Source organism: Sarcophilus harrisii, chromosome 2 (assembly GCF_902635505.1).
Source record: "Sarcophilus harrisii chromosome 2, mSarHar1.11, whole genome shotgun sequence".
In the NCBI taxonomy this organism is placed as follows: Eukaryota; Metazoa; Chordata; class Mammalia; order Dasyuromorphia; family Dasyuridae; genus Sarcophilus; species Sarcophilus harrisii.
Window position 1 is genome coordinate 573,388,314 of NC_045427.1, and position 21,190 is coordinate 573,409,503.

The window sequence follows — 21,190 nt, forward strand, 5'->3', positions numbered from 1 at the left end:
CAATATTAATAAAAAGTATTTCATTTTGTTCCAAATTGCCTTGAATAGCTATTCCTGGTAAATAGCATTTTGCTAAATACTACCTACTCACATTAAAACATGAGTATTAGGCTATAATCACATAATATTGAGGAAAAACAAAGGATGATTTGGTTTTTTACTAATATTCCTTAAAGTTCATATCAAAGTTTTGGAGTAACATTACTGGCTTTGGAGAAACACTTCAGAAAATATCATATCCCCAGCATCTAAGGTCTTGTTCTTCATGAAAATCTATTTATATAGTTTATAAGTAAATATGGCACATGGAACCCTTTCTGAAAAGTTTTGTTTAGGATTTAAATTACAGCTTTTTAATACTTGTCACCTGAACCTGTGGATCAAGAACGCTGGTGATAAAATTAAAGGCAAAAGACTGTCCTCATTTTCAAGGAGCAGAGTAGCCATCTGTACCCATGTTATTGTTAAATCATTCCAGTCATGTCGGAGACTTTGTGAGTCCTTTAGGGGTTTCCTTGGCAGAGATACTGGAGTAGTTTGCTGTTTCCTTTTCCAATTCATTTTACAGATGAGGAAACTAAGGCAGACAGGGTTAAATGACTTGTCTAGGGTCACAGAAGTGTCTGAATGATTTCCTGAGATCTTCCTGAGTTCAGGCCCAGAACTCTATCCATTATGCCATCTAGTTACTTCATCCACACTCATAGATTCTCTCTATTTCTAGAGAGCCACATCCAGATGAATCACTTGCTCTGGTAAGTTGGGGCCATAGTTTATACTTCTGTGGTTTAATACATTAAAGCTGTATATAAGATTTCTAAATTACTCTTGCCTGTCTTGAGGAGTCAAGATAGAGTAATTTTCTTCTCTGAGAAGTAGAAACATTTCTGTAGTCAAATTATGTAGACCCACCAATAGCTACTGAAGAATTGTCCCCACAATGAAATAGAGAATAAAAATTTCTTGTTTCTATGTAAGAAAAACAATAGGACAGATAGAAAAACATTTGCTTAGTTGATTCTAGATATTATCTTCTGGATTATTTTAAATATAGTTTTGATAAATTTTATTAGCAAATCGATATTATTGCAGACATTTTATGAGAAAAAAAGAGAGAGAGAGAAACAGATGAACAAACAGGCTGTATAATACAGTGGGAAAATTCACTGGCAATAAAATCAGAGCACCTGAGTTCAAATTGGGTATTTCACTTAACTTTTAGAGGCTCCAGTTTTTTTTTTTTTCATATGTTTAAATTAAAGGATTTAATGGTATGGAGAGAGCTGGACTAGATGAAATCTTAGATCTAAATCTATGAAATAATTTCTTAGAATGATGTTCCCTAATAAATTATCAAAGGATATGAAGAGACAATTCTTAAAATAAGAAATCCAAACTATAAACTGTTATATAGGGAAAAAAGTGCTCCAAAGTTCCAATTATTAGAGAAATGTAAATTATTAAACCTCTCAGATGGGCAAAAATGACAAAAAAAGCAAATGACAATTGTTGCAAGGCTATGAGAAAACAAGTACACTGATGTGCTATTGATGAAGTTGAGAATCACTGTGGAATATATTCCAAAAGTCAAGAAACAAAGCACTGCCCACTTAGCAATATCACTACTAGATCTACATACCCAAGAAATAAAGAGGAAAAATTATGCATTTGTACAGAGATATTCATAATAGCTGTTTTTGTTGTAACAAACAAGTAGAAACAAATAACATAGCAATATTTTCGACTTATATAAAGTCATTTCCAAATTGAATATTTTCAAAATTCCCTACCACTTGCCTTTTATATTATTTCCCCTCAGGCTCTTTAAAAAATACCTAGGTAAATTCCATTTCAGTATCATCCTCACATTTCATTCTTGAGGTATATCATCTAGTCAACTTTTCTACTATTGGTCAGTATCCTTCTCTTATGAATGGTTTCTTTCATATTATTATTGAGAAATAAATGCATTCTAGAAAGTCATTTTAATATCAAGTCAAATTGATTTCCACTTCCTAAAATTATTAAATTTTAACATTAGATTAGTAAGAGAGTTTAATTCTTTAATTGTTTGTTTACTTCCTGAGTGTATGATCAGCAAATTGTAAAAGCATCATGTGGGTTGGTAAATTGTCATCACCTAGTTAGAAAGTTACTACAATAAGAGCTATGTAAACAAATATTTTTAGATGAATCTTGATCCATTAGAATTGCATGTGGAAATGGGCCCCCTATAAAAGTTATAAGATTGAAATAATGATGTGTTGTTCTCATCTTGAATACTTTTTCCTCATGTCCCTGAAGAACTGACCCTTCTCTTCATCATGGCCAACTTTTCTACTTCTGCATTTGAACCCATTCTCTCATTTCCTCTAAGAGCTACAATCCCATAAGAGAATCATCTCTTGATCATTCCCTTCCTTTCTCTCTCATCTTCAATTTCTCCCTACCTATTAACTCTTCCCTCTCTTCCTATAAATATGCTTGTCCCTTAAAAAAAAGAAACATCACTAGATCTATCTTCTCAACAACCTGGTGCTATCTTTCTGCCCATTCATTGCCAAATTTCTAATTTTCCTATTCTTGCTGATTTCACTTCTTTTCAAAATAATATTTTATTTTCCCCCAAATATATGTTAAAACAGTTTTTTAATATTAAAAAAGTTTTGTGTTCTAAATTCTATCTCTTCCTCCCTTCCTTTTCCCCTCCCTGGTTTGGCAAGTAATCCCATATAGTTCATATATGTGCAACTGTATGAAATATTTCTATAGTAGTCATTTTGTACAAGATTTGAAAAGAAAAGGAGAATGAATGAAAAATAGGATTCTTCTGTCTTTATTCAGATAATATCAGTTCTTTCTCTGAATGTGGATAATATGCTTCATCATGAATCCTTTGGGATTGTCTTGAATTGTATTGTGGAGAATAACTATGTCATTCACAGTTGAGAAACAATATTCTTGTTATTGTGTACAACATTCTCACAGTTCACTTTGTGAACTCACTTTATTTTGCATTGTTCTTGTATGTCTTTCCAGGTTTCTCCGAAAGTATCCTACTTGTCATTTCCTATAGCACAATAACAGCTGAATCCATTTCTTTAGCACCCATTCACTTCTAAGTCCCATTACACTTTCACTTTGCAGCTGTTTAACTTGACAAAAAAAGCTCCAAAGTTCACAACAATTTCTTCATTGTTATATTCTGTGCCCTTCTCTCAGGACTCATTGTCCTTGAATTTTCTGTATTTTTTAACACTATCACAATGAGCCCCCTCATTGGCCTCTTTCCTTCTTTCTTCCCTCTCATAATTCTGCTCTCTTCTGATTCTCCTTAAATTCATTTGCCATTCTTCAGTCTCCTTTGCATAATCATCCCTCTCTTATACCATTAGTATTAGAATGGAGTAGAATTGTCCACTCTGCCATATAAGATCCATGAAATCATTTGGTCTTGCATTGTAAAGGCAATTGCAAGTGACAACAACCTCCCACTGCTTGAGTTCTTTAATTTAATACTTTTATATGGCCTCTGTATGATGTTATAGATATCCAAATGTCCCTTAGCAGAAAAAAAAATTCTCTACCCCTGTGTTAGAGTATCACAAAGCTTTCTACCCTGGGCTCTTTACTTTCTTTCTAATCTCTTAGACATCTCATCTTCTCTCACAGATTCAAGAATCATCTCTGTGCAGATGACTCCCAAATCTATAAATCAACCTCTAATTATCTTTTCTGAAATTTTGTCTCAACTATCAATTATTTGCTAAACATTTCCTTCCAAATTTCTCATAAGCATCTCAAAGTCATCATTTATTAAATGGAATTCCGTAACTTCTCTCTAAACTCCTCTTTTACTGAGGATAAAATACTGAGAGGTCAGTATTTTATCTGTTAAAGCCCTCTCCCATCTGCTTCCTACCTAGTTCTTCAGACTTATTTCGTATTACTCCCTTCCATGCGCACATTCTGTGTTTGTTAAATTTGTTGAATGTTTGTTGAATCTGAGCAACTAATAATAATCAGATTAGCAAAAACTGTTTTACATCTATCCATGCACTTAGTCTGCCTATAATTACCATGGAAAATTTACTCACTATCTGGTTTTATCTGGATACACTTGGCAGCTTCTCTCTTTTTGTGTCTTTTTCCCATGGCAAGGTCAGCAGAAGATAAGAATTTGTTATAAAAGGACATTTACAGGCAGTTTGGAGTGGTGCATGGGACTTGACTGAACTTCCATGGTGAGTGAGTGAAATCTTTTCCAGAGCTGCTTTATTCTGTACATTATTCAAAACAAAACAAAACAGAACAAATGAAAAAACAAAAACAAGTGAACATGAATCATTACAGTCTTTGTATATAAAGTCTTGCTCCACTAAGACTCAACTGTGTGTTTGACTTTATTTAGATGCTGTTAATTTGGACAATCTCGCTGCTGTTGGGCACAGTTGCAGGTAAGGAACCATATTTATGTCAGTGTTGGACATGTAAATCTTTTGGGTACTTCAGATTTATTACATTTCTAGAGGAAGTCTGATGTAATAAATAGAAAGCCAGCCTTTGTGTCAGGAAACCTTGAGTTCATACCTAAACCATGGTATATACTAGTTGCATGGATCCTGGTCAAGTAACTTAACCTCTCTGTGTTTGAAGTAATTATGAAAGACTAAGTTGCATTGTTGAGAGAATTCTTCACAATGGTATCTCTACATTTAAGGAATCAATGGATGGCAGAAAAGAAAGCATTCGATGCTATAGTGTCCTAACTTTAAGTTCTGGTAACTTTACCAATACTGAGTATTTTTTTTCTTTGTGGGAGTTTACTGACATTCTAGTATTCAAGGCCAGAATTATTCTAACTTCAGAATGGCTTTTGCTAATGAACTGAGCCTGCATCTCCTCCATCTTGAGTGGCTCTTGGGTTAGACCTTTGTTTGGTCCCAAAGAATGAAAGTCTTTCAGATCTTGAATAAAATTTAAGTTTTCAAGTGAATGTTCACCAATGATTAGAGCTAGAAGCATCTCTGTTCCTCACATCAGATTGGAAGAACATATTTATTTCCATTTGTATAGTGTTTTGCTGTTCAGCACAATTCAACAGGTCTGTGTTGAATAACAACTATGTACCAAACACTAAGAAAGAAAACATAGCCCATTCACCTAAGAACTTAGGATGGAATAAAGAAGATGAGGTATATACACAAATAGCTATAAATTTGTGGGGAATATGCTAAATGCAAAGGAGAAATCCAAGCAAAGTTATATGAGAAACTTGAATTTGGGGAAACATTGCCAAATGCGATCTAGAGAACTTTTATTACTTTGTCACACAGCTCAGACTAAATGTTCAAGTCTTTCTGACTCCAAGCCCAGTCTTCTATTCACTATACTTTTGACTGTACATGAAGCGGACAGGATGACAATGATGGATGATTAATAGTTTAGTTTGACTAAGAGTATAGTAAGGGGATTAATATTTATTAGAATTAGATAAAGAAAGGATGGAATCAGCTTATGAAATGCCTTTAAAGTCGAGTTAATGACCTCACATTCCATCCATTAAACAGTGGGGAGTCACTGGTGGTGTTTGATAAGTCACCTTTGAAGGTTATTATCAAGATTATAACAAAGAGAATAGAGAGACTGTAGGCAGAAAGACCCATTAAAAGGTATTGCTGTAGTCCAACAGAGAAGTGATGAGACCTTTAAAATAGGGAGGTTTGTAATGGTAGCAGAAATGAAAGGCAGAATGTGAGAGATGTTATAAAGGTCAAATAAATAGGACTGAGCAACTGATTCAATGGAGAGTATGAAGAAGAGAGAAAAATTCAGAAAGACTTTGGGTTTTGCACCTTCAGAGACTGGGAAGGGGGTACTGCTGTTAGCAGAAAATTCTAAGTTAAAAGAGGAATAGGGTTTTTCTGGGGGGAGGGAGAAGGTTGAGTTCAAGTGAAATCATGTTGAATTTAAGAGACTAACCTGGCAGGTGTTGGAGGCAGCCGGATATATATATTCTCTTGATCCCACAAACAACCCCATTATGTTATTATTATTAACTATTTTTCAATAAGAAAACTAAAGTTCAGAGTTGCTGTGATTTGTTCAGTCATACAACTAGTAATAAAATACAAATTACATTTATATGTTACTTTATGTTTTTTAAAGCAAGTTTATTGGCAAGACTGGAATTCAAAGCTACTTCTTTTAACTACAAGAACAAAGTTTATCCTGCTGTACTATTCTATCTTTAATTAAAGTATACTTCTAATTTTTGAGACTGGGTCTCCCTATGCCTTTCAGGCTGGAAGTACAGGGGTTACTCACCGGCCTCATTTAATCACCACTGGTCAATATGGAAATTCTATCAATAGTCTGATTCTGACCTAGGTCATTTCATTCCCTCCTTAGGCACCCTGATAGACTCCCCTGCTCCCAAGGACTCGACATATTGAGGCCAGTTTGAGCCCAATAGAGTTAGGAGCCTCTGAGCTCAACAGATACTTCAAGTTCAATGTTCCTGGTAGCAGGGACCATGGTATAGGATACCACATCCAGCACTAAGGTGTCTTAGCAGTACTTAGCACTGTTCTGGCACATGGTAGGTGCTTCATACATATTTGTTAATTGATTGGCTAGGGTGTGATTAGAAACTTGATTGTTTATGAACCTAGCATAGAAATGGTGGGATCTAAAAGGAGAGTTTTGGTTTTATCAGGGCAATAAAAGGAATGAGGCACTCGAATATTTTAAATACTGTGCCTTTAGCATTAGGAAAGAAGAACATGGATTTCACTTAATAATCATTCAGAGATTTTGAGGAGAGGGAAGTAAAATCTAAAATATTCTTTTAACAAGTCTTCCTGCGTAGCAGAGAACTCATTAAAATTACCCTCTATTTTAATTTGTTTTTTATATGTTCCTTTTTTGATAATTACAGGAAGACAAGTTTGCTTTCCAAGACTTGGATGCTTTACAGATGATAAACCATGGTCTGGCATTGTAGAAAGACCCCTTAAATTGCTTCCCTGGTCTCCAGAAGATATCAATACCCGATTTCTTCTATATACCAATGAAAACCAAAACAGCTATCAAGTAAGTCGTGCTATTATTTTAAAATTTATGACTTGAGTATATTTAGGGTAAATAAATAGGCCATCTAGATTTTCTAGCTCCTCACTGAACGTTCACCATAGAAGCCACTTGGTATATTGAGGACTTTTAAAAGTAAGTTTTACTTTACTGTTAATTTTCCAGGGAGTCACTGCTTTTCAAGTCAAGTCATATCAACAAACTTTATTTTAGGTACCTAATATGTGCCAGGCACTGTGCTAAGTGCCACGGATACAAAGAAAGGACCAAAAAAAAAAAAAAAGTCTGTGGGAAGATAACATACAAACAACTGGGCAAAGAAACTGAAGATCTAGATTTTGTATAAATCATCAATAATATCTTTAAGTGTAATAGATGAGGACCACCTCCTTCTCCTTCTGGTTCATATTTTTGCTCATTCAAACTGCTCCCACTATTAAAGCATAGGTTTCATACTGTATTTCCTAATTGATGTCAGAGTCCTGTGGTATTTACCAATTAGACTACAATTTGCAACAGTGTGAGTAAAGCTATGAAAAAAGACCCCTTTCTCAGAAATATTTTCCCTCATGTAGAAAGAATTATATTACAAAAAATAAACAAGGTTAATGTGCATATTTTTTTTTCTTCTGAACACAGGAAATTGTCCCAGAAGATTTGGAAAGTATCAAAAGTTCTAATTTCAAAAAGGATAGAAAAACTCGATTTATTATTCATGGATTCGTAGATAAAGGTGAAGAAGACTGGTTGTCACATATGTGCAAGGTGGGATAACAGCAATAGTAAATTCACTCTCTACTCTCTGATCCGAATCTTTACAGGGCCTCCCTCTTTGACACAACAATACCGCAAGGAGAATAAATCAAATTTTCTTGTCCTCGTTCTGTATATGAGAGAATTGAATGATCGAATGTCAGCACTTATATTCACACTGTCAATAAAGCAATGAATTATAGTGGAAAAAGCTCTGGCTTTAGAGTCCAAGGAGCTATAACTAGTGAAATGCATCTGTGGAAAATTTGGTGGGTGGGTAAAGGCCATGGTAGCCCAGAAAACCCATTACTCCTTATGATAACAACCTATCCCCAACCACCAAACAGTTGTAGCCCTTCTCCATGTTAGGTCTGGGATTGGGGGGAGAGAGAAGCTGGTCTGCAGGAAAGGCAACTAAAGCTACGGAAGTGATTACACCAAATATTCCACTTCACCTCCTATCTGGGATATCAGTTCCCCGAAGCAAAGTCCCATCTGTCCCATGCTTGTTAGGGCTCTAATGGATATGCTTATGAAGGGCCACTGTTTTGAACTACATATTGCAGGTATTTTTTCATATGTAATACCTTTTCTGGTAAGGTAGCTGTAAAGATAATTATATAGATTTATACAAAAATCCCTTTAGTTTCTTGAAAAACAGTACATTTTAAAGATAAACTTATCAATTATACTCATCTCCAAAGGTCCTGATGGGGGGAAACTCTGTACATAGGTCTATCCCTGTTATTGTTTACCAATAGCAACACATTATATATCATACTTCCTATAGTTTCCCATGATACAAATTTCTCTACATGCTGCAATGGAATCTTCCTCAATATAATCCTTATTGAATTTCAGATACCAGTTTTCAGTAAGAACAAACTAATAGTTGGGAATGTTAGATGTCAAAGAGTAGTAATTCAATATTGTACCATCCTAAATATGCTTTTTAAAAATTATTATTATTAACTCATACCTCTCTTCATAGCTTTTAAAATCTTGAACAGACCATATGGAAAATATAGTTCATTACACTAGTTAGTGATTTAAAAAAATAAAAAATAAAAAAATGGGTGTTCTAACAATCCCTTGATGATTTAACTATATCCACTGTATTTTTCTAGAATTTATTTCAAGTGGAAGAGGTAAACTGCTTTTGTATTGACTGGAAAAAGGGGGCACGAACTGAATATACCCAAGCCTCACAAAATGTCCGAGTGGTGGGGGCTGAAATAGCTTATCTTGTGGATGTCTTTAAGGTAATTAGGAGTCTTCATGTTATCTCATGCTCTCTAGCTGTTGTCCTCTGAATTCTGTGTTCATACAATTGTTAAACTTATCATTAACCTTTCTATATAGGGGTTTTAGTTTGTTTTGGTTGACCAGAAGGGAACAGCAATGTGTCTGCATTTGAAGTTTTGTCTCTAAGTTTAAAGATACAGCTCAGTGGATACAATGATAAATCTTGAGTTATAAAGACCAAGTTCAAATTTGGCTTTAGATACTTCCTGGCTGTGTGAAGCTGGCCATATCAGATTACTTCTCTGTGCCTCAGTTTCTTTTTCTGTAAAATGGGGATAATATCAGTATTATTGTTGTGAGGATAAAATGAGACAGTATTTGTAAGTTATCTTGCAAACTTTAAAGCACTGTATGAATGTTATTATTATTAACATAAACCTGTTAGTCCATTTTGACTAAATTGCCCGGCCAGTTCAATTTTAAGAAAAAAAGCAACTCCTTTTAATTTGGTACACCTCGCCACTTGCTACAACTAATTTTGTCTAGTTGATTGATTGAATTTTGCTAGTTTTTAAAACTACAATGCATAGATAGTCATCAAGGATCAAATTATTTGAACAGTTTTTAAGATATGTTGGGAAGCAGTGGGGCACAGCAGAAAGAATGTTTAATTTAGAGTGTGAAGACCTGGATTCAAATTAAAGCTCTGCTATTTACCTGCCTTGTGTGAACTTGGGCTAGTCAATGCACTGGGTCCCCATTTCTTAATATGGAAATTTTTGGATTAGATGATTTCCAATGGCCCTTCTACCATGAAATCTTTGATCCTTCTGATCTATACTGCATATCAACAAAAGACATGAGAAGTAAATTAGACAAACACTGTAGATGGTTGGGTAATTTCTTCATCATTACTTCTTATTCCAAATCTTTGCTTTTAGAAATTTCTAACCATTATATATGGTAAATTTAATATCAGATCTTCCCCTTTTCATAAATGTGACCAAATAATCTGAAAGATATGTTGCTTAAGACAGAATAAAAGCCTTAAATTATGAATACTTTAATATTTGTCCCTCCTTGAAAAGTTAGAAATATCATGATTTCCATGTTGAGGAAAAGTGAGAAGTCACTTTCAAGAAAGATTCTCAAGGGGCATGTCATTAATATGTCCCTAATACCAATTCAGTCCTTTCTGAAGACTTTTTTTTCCTCTTATCAGACTGAGTATGGATATTCTCTTGATGATGTCCACATCATTGGCCACAGTCTGGGAGCCCACATTGCTGGCGAGGCTGGGAGAAGGTTAAATGGTCTCATTGGACGAATCACTGGTAGGATCAAAATGGTGAAACCTGCTAATTGAGACATGAGGATAAACATGATGAAAACTTGGTGTTTTTAAGTGTTATGTAAAACATTAAATGTTCCTTCATTGTACCTGCTCTGAGTGTCATGTAGGAAAAAAAGTTTTACATACTGTGTATTTTTTTGGAGAAAGAGAGTTGAATTTGGCATTTCATATACTAGAATAATTAGACTATTTTACCTCACAAAGATATCTTATTCACATATGAGATGAAAATTTTAGACTTTTATCCCTTCCCTTCTTTTTGTCTCTGACATCATGTCTCTGTCAAATTAAATTTATCAGCAAAATTTAGGGATTCTCTGAAGAATCTGCATTTTATATTTATAGTTTGACTGCCTAGTAGGGCTATTTAGAAAAAAATCTTTTTCAGAGGATTTAGTTAAAAGAGAGAATTTCCCTATAAAGTCTGAACTTCTTAAAGTAGGCTAAAAGTACCTCATCCTTCTATTTCCCTCAAACTTAATAACACCATCGTGTTATTCAAGTGATTGTTCTTGAAGTGGTTATCTCTCCCCTCTATGAATTGAAACCTAGTGACAAGTTCTGTGAAGCTCAGAAAATTTCTTTTATAACATAGATGGCAATAGAATACTCAATGTATTCTAAAAATAATAAATTCAAACTATCCTTCCTTACAATTATTTAAATACATATATAAATAAGATACTGATGCAAATCACTTATCTTCTTAACCTCAATTTCCTCATCTTCAGAATGGAGATAAAAGTTGCTCAAATTACCTATTTTAAAGGAGTATTGTGAGAGAATCATATTATATAACCTTAAGCATTACTTAATTGTGAACTGTTGTATTATTAGTATTATATAATCACGAGTAATATGGATATTTTCTATAACGATTCTTGGAGGTAAGGTCTAGAACTGTGATTTCATTGATATAGAAAATTCTTGGGGCAGCTAGATGGTGAAGTCCAGGACTGGTCCTGGAGTCAGGAAGACCTGAGTTCAAATCCTTCCTTAGACACCTAACACTTACCACTTGCTAACTGTATGACTCTGGGCAAGTCACCTAACCCCAATTGCTTTGCAAAAAGTTTTTTGAAAAAGAAAAAAGAAATTCTTGGATGTGGAAGTTCTTCTACCAATTCAAGCTGGTACCATCTCCGCAATTTATAATCTTAGAGAATTGTCTAAAACATTGAAAGATAAAATTAACTTGCCCAGGGTCATATACCTAGTGTGACATATCAAAGGAAGGAATAGAATCCAAGTCTTCCTTGCTTAGCAGTTAGTGTTCTATCATGTCATATCTGCCACTTGATGATGTTACATGAGATATAAGAATATAACAAAAATATAACATTTCTCTCAGGGTTGGATCCTGCTGAGCCTTGCTTTGAAGGGACCCCAGAAGAAGTCCGACTGGATGCCAGTGATGCTAAGTTTGTTGATGTCATTCACACAGATGCTAGTCCTGTCATCCCTAACATGGGTGAGCCCTTCCACTTGAATCTTGCAACGATGACTGGAATAATTAAGTTTTTTGGCAATGCGATCAAACCTACTTAACACTTGTTTAAAATGTCTTAGGTTTTGGAACAGGTCAAATTGTGGGACACCTTGATTTCTTCCCCAATGGAGGAGAACACATGCCTGGATGTCAGAAGAATGCCCTTTCTCAGATTGTAGATATAAATGGAATCTGGGAAGGTAAGTCCATTGAGCACATAACAAATATTACTAGTAAAATACATATTACTGTTTTGCCAAACTTGCCAAGATGTTTGTCAATAACTTACCTTATTCTTCTGTAAAACTGTGGATTTTAAAATATGTTCCATAGTATTCTACCACTGTATGAGACCTTCCTCCTAAGGTGAGAGTGGGCAGTTATGATAGGAAATGGATTTCTGAATGATTTTCATTAGGTCAGTCAAGCTTGTCCTTTAGTAAAAATTCAATTGTGCTTCAAAACAAATTAGCCTTTCTCATGAATATTTGGCACCATTTTGTAACCACTAACTCTTTTTGAGAACCAGAGTAGTCTAGTTGGCTAGAGAATTGATCTCAGTGAGATTTTGGGTTTCCCTCTGAAAATCACTAGTTGTATGATGCTGGGCAAGCTGCTAAATCTCTTTTCAGCTCCGTTGATAAGAATGTGCCAAACTTCTTTGGTAGAGGGCATCTCTCCCCCTTTTTGATGAAATGACAAGCCTAGCATGAGAGTATCTAATGATATATATCATAAATATATCATTGAACATATATCATATGAATGTATCAAAAAATAAATTATGCTTTTTAAAAAGTGTGATATGTCCTTAAACTATGACATTTATTTTAATAATAATTTTGGATTAGAAATAATGTCCCTTCTGTATGATCCCATTTAATTTCATAGGAACTCGTGATTTTGTGGCATGTAATCACTTGAGAAGTTACAAGTATTATGCAGATAGCATCCTTAACCCAAATGGATTTTCTGGATTCCCTTGTGCTTCCTACAAAGCTTTTGAGGCAGTAAGTAATTGCTTGCCATGAAAGTCAACAGAGCATGCTGCAGAGAGAACTTGTGTTTCTAGTCCATAAAAAGTTGAGTTCTGTTCCTACCTCAGACACATGTTAACTTGACCTTGAACAGTTAACTTCACAGTGCTCTGAAAAGGTGCTGATCTACACTGATAGAAAGAATTTTACAATGAGTTTTTCATAAATTAAATCATAGTCAAGAACCATAAAAAAAGTATTTCTGTACACAAAATCACAGACCTGGAAAAAACAATTTAATGCAAACTATTTTTGAAAGCTTCTTAAATGACCATCCAGGAGCTCTTAAAGCCCTGCACTGAGACCCATTGCATTACTCCTTAGCTCTCATTGACAGTAATTTTTTTCTGTTGACATGAAGTCTTTTTCTTCTTCTGCCTGTGATTCCTGGTTCTGTCCATTGGGATACTCTGATGTATAGAACAATTCTGATCCCTTTTGCTTATCAGTTACTGAGATAACTCTAAAGTGCTGTCTTCTTCTCCAAAATAAACACTCTTAGTTCCTTCAATCCTTGAGAACAAGTAGATGGAGAATACATAAGTCTCCTAGCCCCCAAATCTCTTTAGCATAACTCATAAAATAATGATATAGTGGAAAGGGTGCTGAAAAATCAGTTGAGGTTCCAATCCTGTTCTGAAATGTTGTGACCTCCAACATTGTCTCTAGACTCCAAGTTCTTTACCTATAAAATGAGGTAGATTTCTTGAAGAGCTTCCTAATTTTAGCATTTACTAAGTTCTAGTATTGCTTTCTACATACACTATGTTGAATCAGTGTTTCTATATGATGTTTTTGCTTAAAGTCACATAAAGACAATTTTAATCACATAATGATCATTAGCATTTTTCAGAAGAAATATTGAAATTTTGATTTAATGATTGTCTCATCCTTCCCTTCTTTTATAGGCAGTAGTTAAATATATGTTTCATTTAGAGTCATTTTAGGAAATTTTTTTGAAGCTATTTTTTGAAAAGAAGACAGAATACAGAAATCTGAGTTAATATCTATCTGCTGCCACATTGAAAATGATAATAAGTTTTCCAAAAATAAGAATTATCTAAACATTCTGATAACATTGCATTTTTCAGTTTTGTCTAGTGTTGTAACATGTAACATAAACAGTTTTAGATGTCCTATAAAGAGAAAAAAACTCACTTAGGTATCTAGTATAGCATTATTGTGTTGTGATCTTAAATCCCAAATGCCTATTACAATCATTCAATTGTAAATTTAAAACTAGCTTTTTTAAGTTCATACAAATGCTCATTTTAAAAATAATCAGTGACGAATATTATTTAACAAGCAAAAAATTCTCAAATTTTAGTTGAATTTATGTCACAATAGTCACAGAACTGAACTTGCTGTTAGAAGCATCTGAATTCCAATTATGCCTCAAAAATCTACTAGTAATATGACCCTGAATAATTAATTTAATCTCCCTCAACTTCAGTTTCTTCATCTGTAAAACTGGGATAATCATAATACCTAACTTACAAATTGTGTTGTGAGGACCAAAAGAAATAACATGCAAATTTTATGTACTTTATAAATGCCATCTAAGATTATGGGGTAGGGTAAGAGAAGGTCATAACTCCATATTACATTGTTAGGCTATGCTAACATTCATTAATTCAAATGCTAAAAATTGCATTCATCATTCAATTTAAGATCAGTTTTTTAAATTATCATATTATGTTGAATTACTCTGCAAGATAGGGTAAGTCCCTCACATATTTTTAGATATATGATTAATTTTCCTCAAATTGTATAAAGATACTAGAATTGTATTTGCTTTTTAGATTTTTGAGTGAATAGGGTGATAATAGAAAGATAAAACCTGGAAAGATAACATGTTCTCATTAACCATTGATTTATTTTCAATAGAATAAGTGCTTCCCTTGTCCATCTGAAGGATGTCCACAGATGGGCCATTATGCTGACAAATTTGCTGGTAAAACAATGACACAGGGACAGATCTTTTATCTCAATACTGGAGATGCCAGTAATTTTGCACGTAAGTTTCCATTTGACTTCCCTGATTTTCAAAGCTCTGTAAAATTGTTATTGCCTATTTAAAAAAAAAAAAAAAAGACTTTCTCTGGTATATTCAGGAAAAGGAAGGAGAGGAGTATAGTTAGGAGATAATTACTGAATACTGAAGGCCAATTTAGAGGAGGTAGTAGATTTTCTCTGCCTTTAGAAATCTGGATGATACTACTGCATGGTTCCACTGTTAAATATGTTGAATGTATAGGTTGATCTCTGGTTTTAAAGATTTCTTGAAACAGATTGCAAAATATTTCCTGGATTCTGCTCTTGTGATACTGCCCTCTGGATCCTTAAACATACACCCACATTTTCTTTTATTGATGTTAAAAAAGAACAGTTAGAACAGTTTTTTTAATGCTGCTTACCTGGTAACTACTGAAAAACAAACTTTATACAGTATAATTATCGACTAATTCATAGCTAAGAGTACATAAAGGGTCTGAGAAGATATTTATATAGCAGAATATGACATTATTTCTATGTGCTCTGGTCAGGAAATGAAAGAAAGGAGACAAGAATATAGAACCAAGAGAAAAAAGATGTGGAAGATACCTTTACTTCACAATTTTACCTCCACACTATGGAGCTTCCTATAAAGAGGAAACCTAGCAAACCTGTAATATAGACAAGCCATGTTAAGATAATATGGCAGAGTTAGGGACTTGTGAGTCTGGAAAACCAAGGTTCAAATCTTACTTCTGATTCTGACTCTTCAGTTGTATGACCTTAGACAAATCCTTTGAGTTTGCTGACTCAGTTTCCCCATCTGGAAAACACATGTTAGACTAACAGGCCTCTAAAGCATCTTCCAACTCTGAATTTATGATATTAAAATAAAATTATATAATTGAAAATATATTAGTCTTACAATCACAATGTGAAGCATAGTTCAATTCCAGGCTCTGTTAATTATTTATAGTAATATATAACCTTTGTCAAATAACATTCTTTCAAAGTTTTGACTTTATCTATAATATGGGTACTATAATCTTCTTTCACAGTTTTTGTTTGTTTTGTATGTCCAGCATCATAATAGTGAGCTTGAAGTCAGTGAGGTAACATTAACAAAATAACTTTTTTGAGATAAACTTCACAAATTTGGAAAAATTGCAGGTTGAGTCAGAGGGCAGTTTAGTGAAAAAATATCAATTGTAGACTGTTTAAAAAGAAATGCTATTTTAGGGAAGCAGAAATCCCATGTCAAGGCATAAATAGGTAGCAAAAAATAAAATATAAAAAGTAGGAGCATGGAAAAAATGTTGGAGGAAGAAACAACAGAATTGAAGTCTTAGTGGGTTTTGTTACTCATTAATTGTGTAACTTTGGAGACCATAATACATCGAGCACTGACATTGGAATCAGAAGACTGAGTTCAAAGCCTGTCTATGATACTAATTAGGTGTGTATCCTAATCTTTCTAAACCTTAGTTTCTTTATCTGTAAAATGGGAATAAGAATAGCACTTATCTCACAGGGTTAATTTGAGTATAAAATAAGAATATATGTAAAGCACTTTTAAACTTTAAAGGGTTATATAAATATTAGGTATTATCACTGTTATTATCAAAGCTCTGGTTTTCCAATATTTTAAGGTGATCATCTATAAAAGTGAGTGGGTTAGACTAGAAGTTCATTAAGGGTTCTTCTACAATTGCGGAGTTGAAAATATTATGAAGAAATGGTCAATGTCTAAATTTCTTAGAAAAGCCTATTGATTTTAGTTTGAATTCATTTTATTAGATAGAAATGAAAACTTGCAAATAAAGGAATTACTTAAAACCTTACATGCAATAAGAATCATGCATGCTATAACTAAATTACCATGATATTGTGTATTAGTGCCATCTAAATTAAATTTTACTGAAATCTCTCTATTTATATATTAATATATTTGATATAATTATTTTTTCATATCTCTTTTTCTTCCTTTATAAATAGGTTGGAGGTATAAGATAGCTGTCACATTGTCTGGAGCCAAGGTTACTGGAACAATAGCAGTTTCTTTGTTTGGAGATGATGGAAACAGCAGGCAATATGATATTTTCAAGTGAGTTCAATATTATCATATATTTTAAATGTTGGAATTATTCCCTCATATTAAGGTATTTTATCCAAATTATTGGTTATATTTTCATTGCTATGAAAATTGATTTTGTAGTAATATGTACATTTTATGAAATTAATCATAATTTTTTTTGAATTATGGATACTGAAATTGACCTTAGAATTTGGTTTCTAATTTTGGTACATTACTATTTACTGGACAAATCATTTATTTTAAATCACAAGAGAATTTTGTTGTTGTTGTTGCTAGATGTTTAATTTAAAATCAGTAAGCCATTATACTGTTAACAACAATTTTATGAAGTTATCACTTATTAAACTGTAGGAGAAAGCTGTGACTAAAACATGCCAAAATTCTATGATTTATTTGGGGCATAAATTATAATCATATTTATGTGACTTTTTGCCTTTGTTTAATACAATGGATATACAACTTAATGAGGAAAATATGCATTATGCATACATTTTATAAGTAAATATATATATATATATATATATATAAAAATTCCTTAATCTGAATTGGTTTTATACTTCTTTTCAAGGGGAACCCTAAGACCAGGCTACACACATTCTAATGAGATTGATTCAGATGTCTATGTTGGAACACTTCGAAAAGTTAAATTTCTTTGGGGCAACAAAGTGATCAATCCAACTCTGCCCAGAGTAGGAGCATCAATGATCACTGTAGAAACTTCAGATGGACAGACGTAAGTACTTTTTTCGTGAACCAAGAGAGATATGAAGTATTGAAAAGGAATATTTGTAATATGTTCACTCAGAAAATCTGTTTTGAGATATTTATTTCAGTAACCTTATCATATTACTGTTATTAGATGATAGTTTATTTTAAGAAAATTGAACTTTCAAAGATGTATTGGGTGATATTATGTCATCTGATAAAGTCCATGCCAAGGTCAGAATGTGACCCTGAAATGCTATCCTAGGAAAATTCCAGTTATTTAAGTATATCTCTACCTAATGTACTTCAAAGGAGTGTAGAATCACAGAATTTAGAGAGGAGAAATCTTAGAAATCATCTAATTCAAGTTCCTCAATGTACAGATGAAAAAAACCTAAAGCTTAGAGAGATGAGTGAGCTTACAAATGTCATACAAGTAGTAAATAGTAGTTGAAGGAAAACAGAAATTTAAGGGAAATGGCATCAAAGATGGCAATTAGTTTCATAGAATAATGTGGTAAATACCACTAAATGGACTTCAGGATGAATAATAATATAGTACAATTATTCCATGTTACTTTTTAGAGTCTGATTTTAATCCATTAATGTTTTTTATTATAAAATGACTATGAGTGAATTAATGTTATGTATTAAATGTCTGGTTACTATTAAGGAAAGTCACTAAATGATCATGTACCAATTTCTTCTTCTATCCTTTCTGGGCCAAAATAGTCCTTATCCATGCAATTTTGAAAATGTTTAGTATAGTTCAAATTCTGCTATTGAGCTAAATTATAAGAAAAACTGAACATAAAAAAACAACAGGAGAAAGAAAAAATATTTTGCCCTGGACTGGTTTCTTTTGTTACTTCACATATTTATTTAACATTTAACAGATTTTTACTGAGTGCCCATTAAATGGTGAAAAGCGCACTCAGAGGGAATACAAGGAAGAATAAAAACTCTATTTGAAGGTTTTTTTTTCTTATATTTGTATCTGGTATTTAGCAAAGAACTTTGAATATAGTATATAGTAGGTGTTTAATAAATGCTGATCTATCTGTTAAATTGAATTGAATAAGCTTACTGTCCTCACAGAGAGGAGCTTCAAGAAATATCAATATTGTATTAAAATCATATTCCATAGAATCCTGGTGTTTAACACCCAATTTGCATTAGGGATTCTATGACAGTATTTCAAGGCTAGCCCTATACTTCTTTCTAGAACATCAAGATTCTAAGAATATAATTACAAAATCATGTATCAAAAGTACTTATTACTGAGCATTTTGCCATGCAAAAATAGACTTATTTCCACATTTTCTTTAAAATTTACTTGACATTCCTTTATTTTGGAGGCATTTTATTCCCCTAGATTTTCTTGATCAGCACCTAGCACAGAGCTTGGCCTGTTGTAAGTGCTAGATATACGTTTGGGTTTTGGATTGACTAATTATGGGTTCTGTCAATATCTTTAAAGCTTACCAGTATTGTGACTAATTGTTTCTGAAGGGCCATGTTAAAAGGCTGGTGATATTTTAAAATACATAAACGAAATCCATTTCCAGTCCTCTGGGTCTTGTACTTTTTGAAGTTACTTGAAAGGTCTTTAGTTGAACACACTTTAGGCAAAACTCAAAAATCAACTCTTGTGAAACATCCAGTACTTTTCCCCATTCTCACAACAATGGCTTCAATTCAAGAACTCCTCTTGTTTACTTCTTCCCAGAGAGTCTATAAGGGAAGCTTGCAACTTTATCAAATCTAACCATCTATATTTATACTTTAAGACAGTTTTTTAAGGCATTTATTTTAAGGCTCTCAATTAAATGCTTTGAAGAATGCAAAACGTTTGCTATATATATGATCTTAAAAGAGTTATTGAATTTCCACATTTTAAGTTGCTCAAATGGGGCAATTAGGTGGTATGGTGGATAGATAGAGCATTGGGGTTGGAGTCAGGAAGACATGAAGTCAAATCTATTCTCAGAGACTTACCAACTGTGTGACCCTAGGCAAGTCACTTTACCTCTGCTAGTCTAAGATCTCTCATCTATATAATAAGGATAATAATAGTCATCTCCCTCCCAAGGTTGTGAGGATCAAATGAGATAATTAGCATGGTGCCTGGAGTACAGTCAATACTGTATTAGTATTAGTTAGTTGCAGTAGTAGTAGTAGTAGTAGTAGTAGAGTAAGATTAGGGAGTTAGAATATATTCAACCCAATCAAGCAAGTATTTGTTAAATACCTGCAATGTGTAAAAGCTCTGTCCCAGATATAGTCCCTGACTTCAACATGGCTTATATCCTATTATCTCTTCCAAAATGAAATATGATTTACTCAAATTACAAAAGCAAAAATATAAATGCTTCAGAGAGATACAAAATACTGAGATATAGCTCTAAAAACACACACATACATATGTGTATATTATATATACATAATATATGTGTTATTTTTTCCCTGCAGGTTCAACTTCTGTAGCAAAGAAACTGTAAGAGAAGATATTCTGCTAACTCTCAATGCTTGTTAAAATCATGTTACAGTGAAATCCTTATTTACCACAATAATAAAAGGCAAATGTAAATCTGTTCATTGTATTCATTCAACATTGATATCTACGTTATTTTTTCTTTTTCTATTTATTATTAAAGCCTTTTATTTTCAAAACACATGCATAGATAATTTTCAACATTCACCCTTGCAAAATCTTGTGTTCCAAATTTTTCCCCTCCCTTTCTCCCATCACCTCCCCTAGAAGCAAGTAATACAATATATGTTAAACATTTGCAATTCTTCTATACATATTTCCACAACTATCATGCTGCATAAGTAAAAATCAGTCAAAAAGGAAAAAAATGAGAAAGAAAACAAAATGCAAGCAAACAACAACAAAAAGAGTGAAAATACCATGTTGTGATCCACACTCAGTTCCCACAGTCCTCTCTCTGGGTGCAGATGGCTCTCTTCGTTACAAAATCACTGGAACTGGCCTGAATCATCTCATTGTTGAAAAGAACCATCCATGTCCATCAGAATTGATCATCATATTATCTTGCTGTTGACTTCGCTTAGCATCAGTTTATATAAATCTCTCTGGGGCTCTCTGAAATCATCCTGTTGATCAATATTCCATAACATTTATATACTATAATTTATTCAACAATTTTCCAACTGATGGGCATCCACTAAGTTTCCACTTTATTGCCACTACAAAAAGAGCTGCCAAAAAGATTTTTTCATATGTGGGTCTTTCCCTCCTTTATGATCTCTTTAGGCTACAGGCCCAGTAGGGACACTGCAGGATCAACTGGTATGCACAATTTGATGACGTTTTGAGCATAGTTCTAAACTGCTCTCCAAAATGGTTGAATTCACAATTCCACCAATAATGTATTAGTATCCCAGTTTTCCCACATCCT

General features: G+C 33.3%; 1 protein-coding gene across 1 annotated transcript; it reads left to right on the forward strand.

Annotated features, from left to right (window-relative positions):
• The first annotated feature begins 4,175 nt into the window (after positions 1 to 4,175).
• LOC100930838 (pancreatic triacylglycerol lipase) lies at positions 4,176 to 20,372 on the forward strand. Its single transcript, XM_012540810.3, has 13 exons — positions 4,176 to 4,244; positions 4,412 to 4,457; positions 6,941 to 7,095; positions 7,732 to 7,857; positions 8,973 to 9,107; positions 10,313 to 10,424; positions 11,796 to 11,915; positions 12,014 to 12,133; positions 12,825 to 12,943; positions 14,858 to 14,987; positions 16,961 to 17,069; positions 17,629 to 17,793; positions 20,238 to 20,372. Exons 1-13 carry the CDS (start codon positions 4,242 to 4,244, stop codon positions 20,299 to 20,301), a joined length of 1,404 nt encoding a protein of 467 aa, XP_012396264.2. The 5' UTR covers positions 4,176 to 4,241; the 3' UTR covers positions 20,302 to 20,372.
• Positions 20,373 to 21,190: the final 818 nt, after the last annotated feature.

What these genes read in the sequence shown, in the direction of transcription:
- LOC100930838 (XM_012540810.3), top strand. An exon ending in TATAAATGGAATCTGGGAAG is followed by an intron (nt 12,134 to 12,824) that starts GTAAGTCCATTG and finishes TTAATTTCATAG; the next exon opens with GAACTCGTGATTTTGTGGCA. An exon ending in AGATGCCAGTAATTTTGCAC is followed by an intron (nt 14,988 to 16,960) that starts GTAAGTTTCCAT and finishes CTTTATAAATAG; the next exon opens with GTTGGAGGTATAAGATAGCT.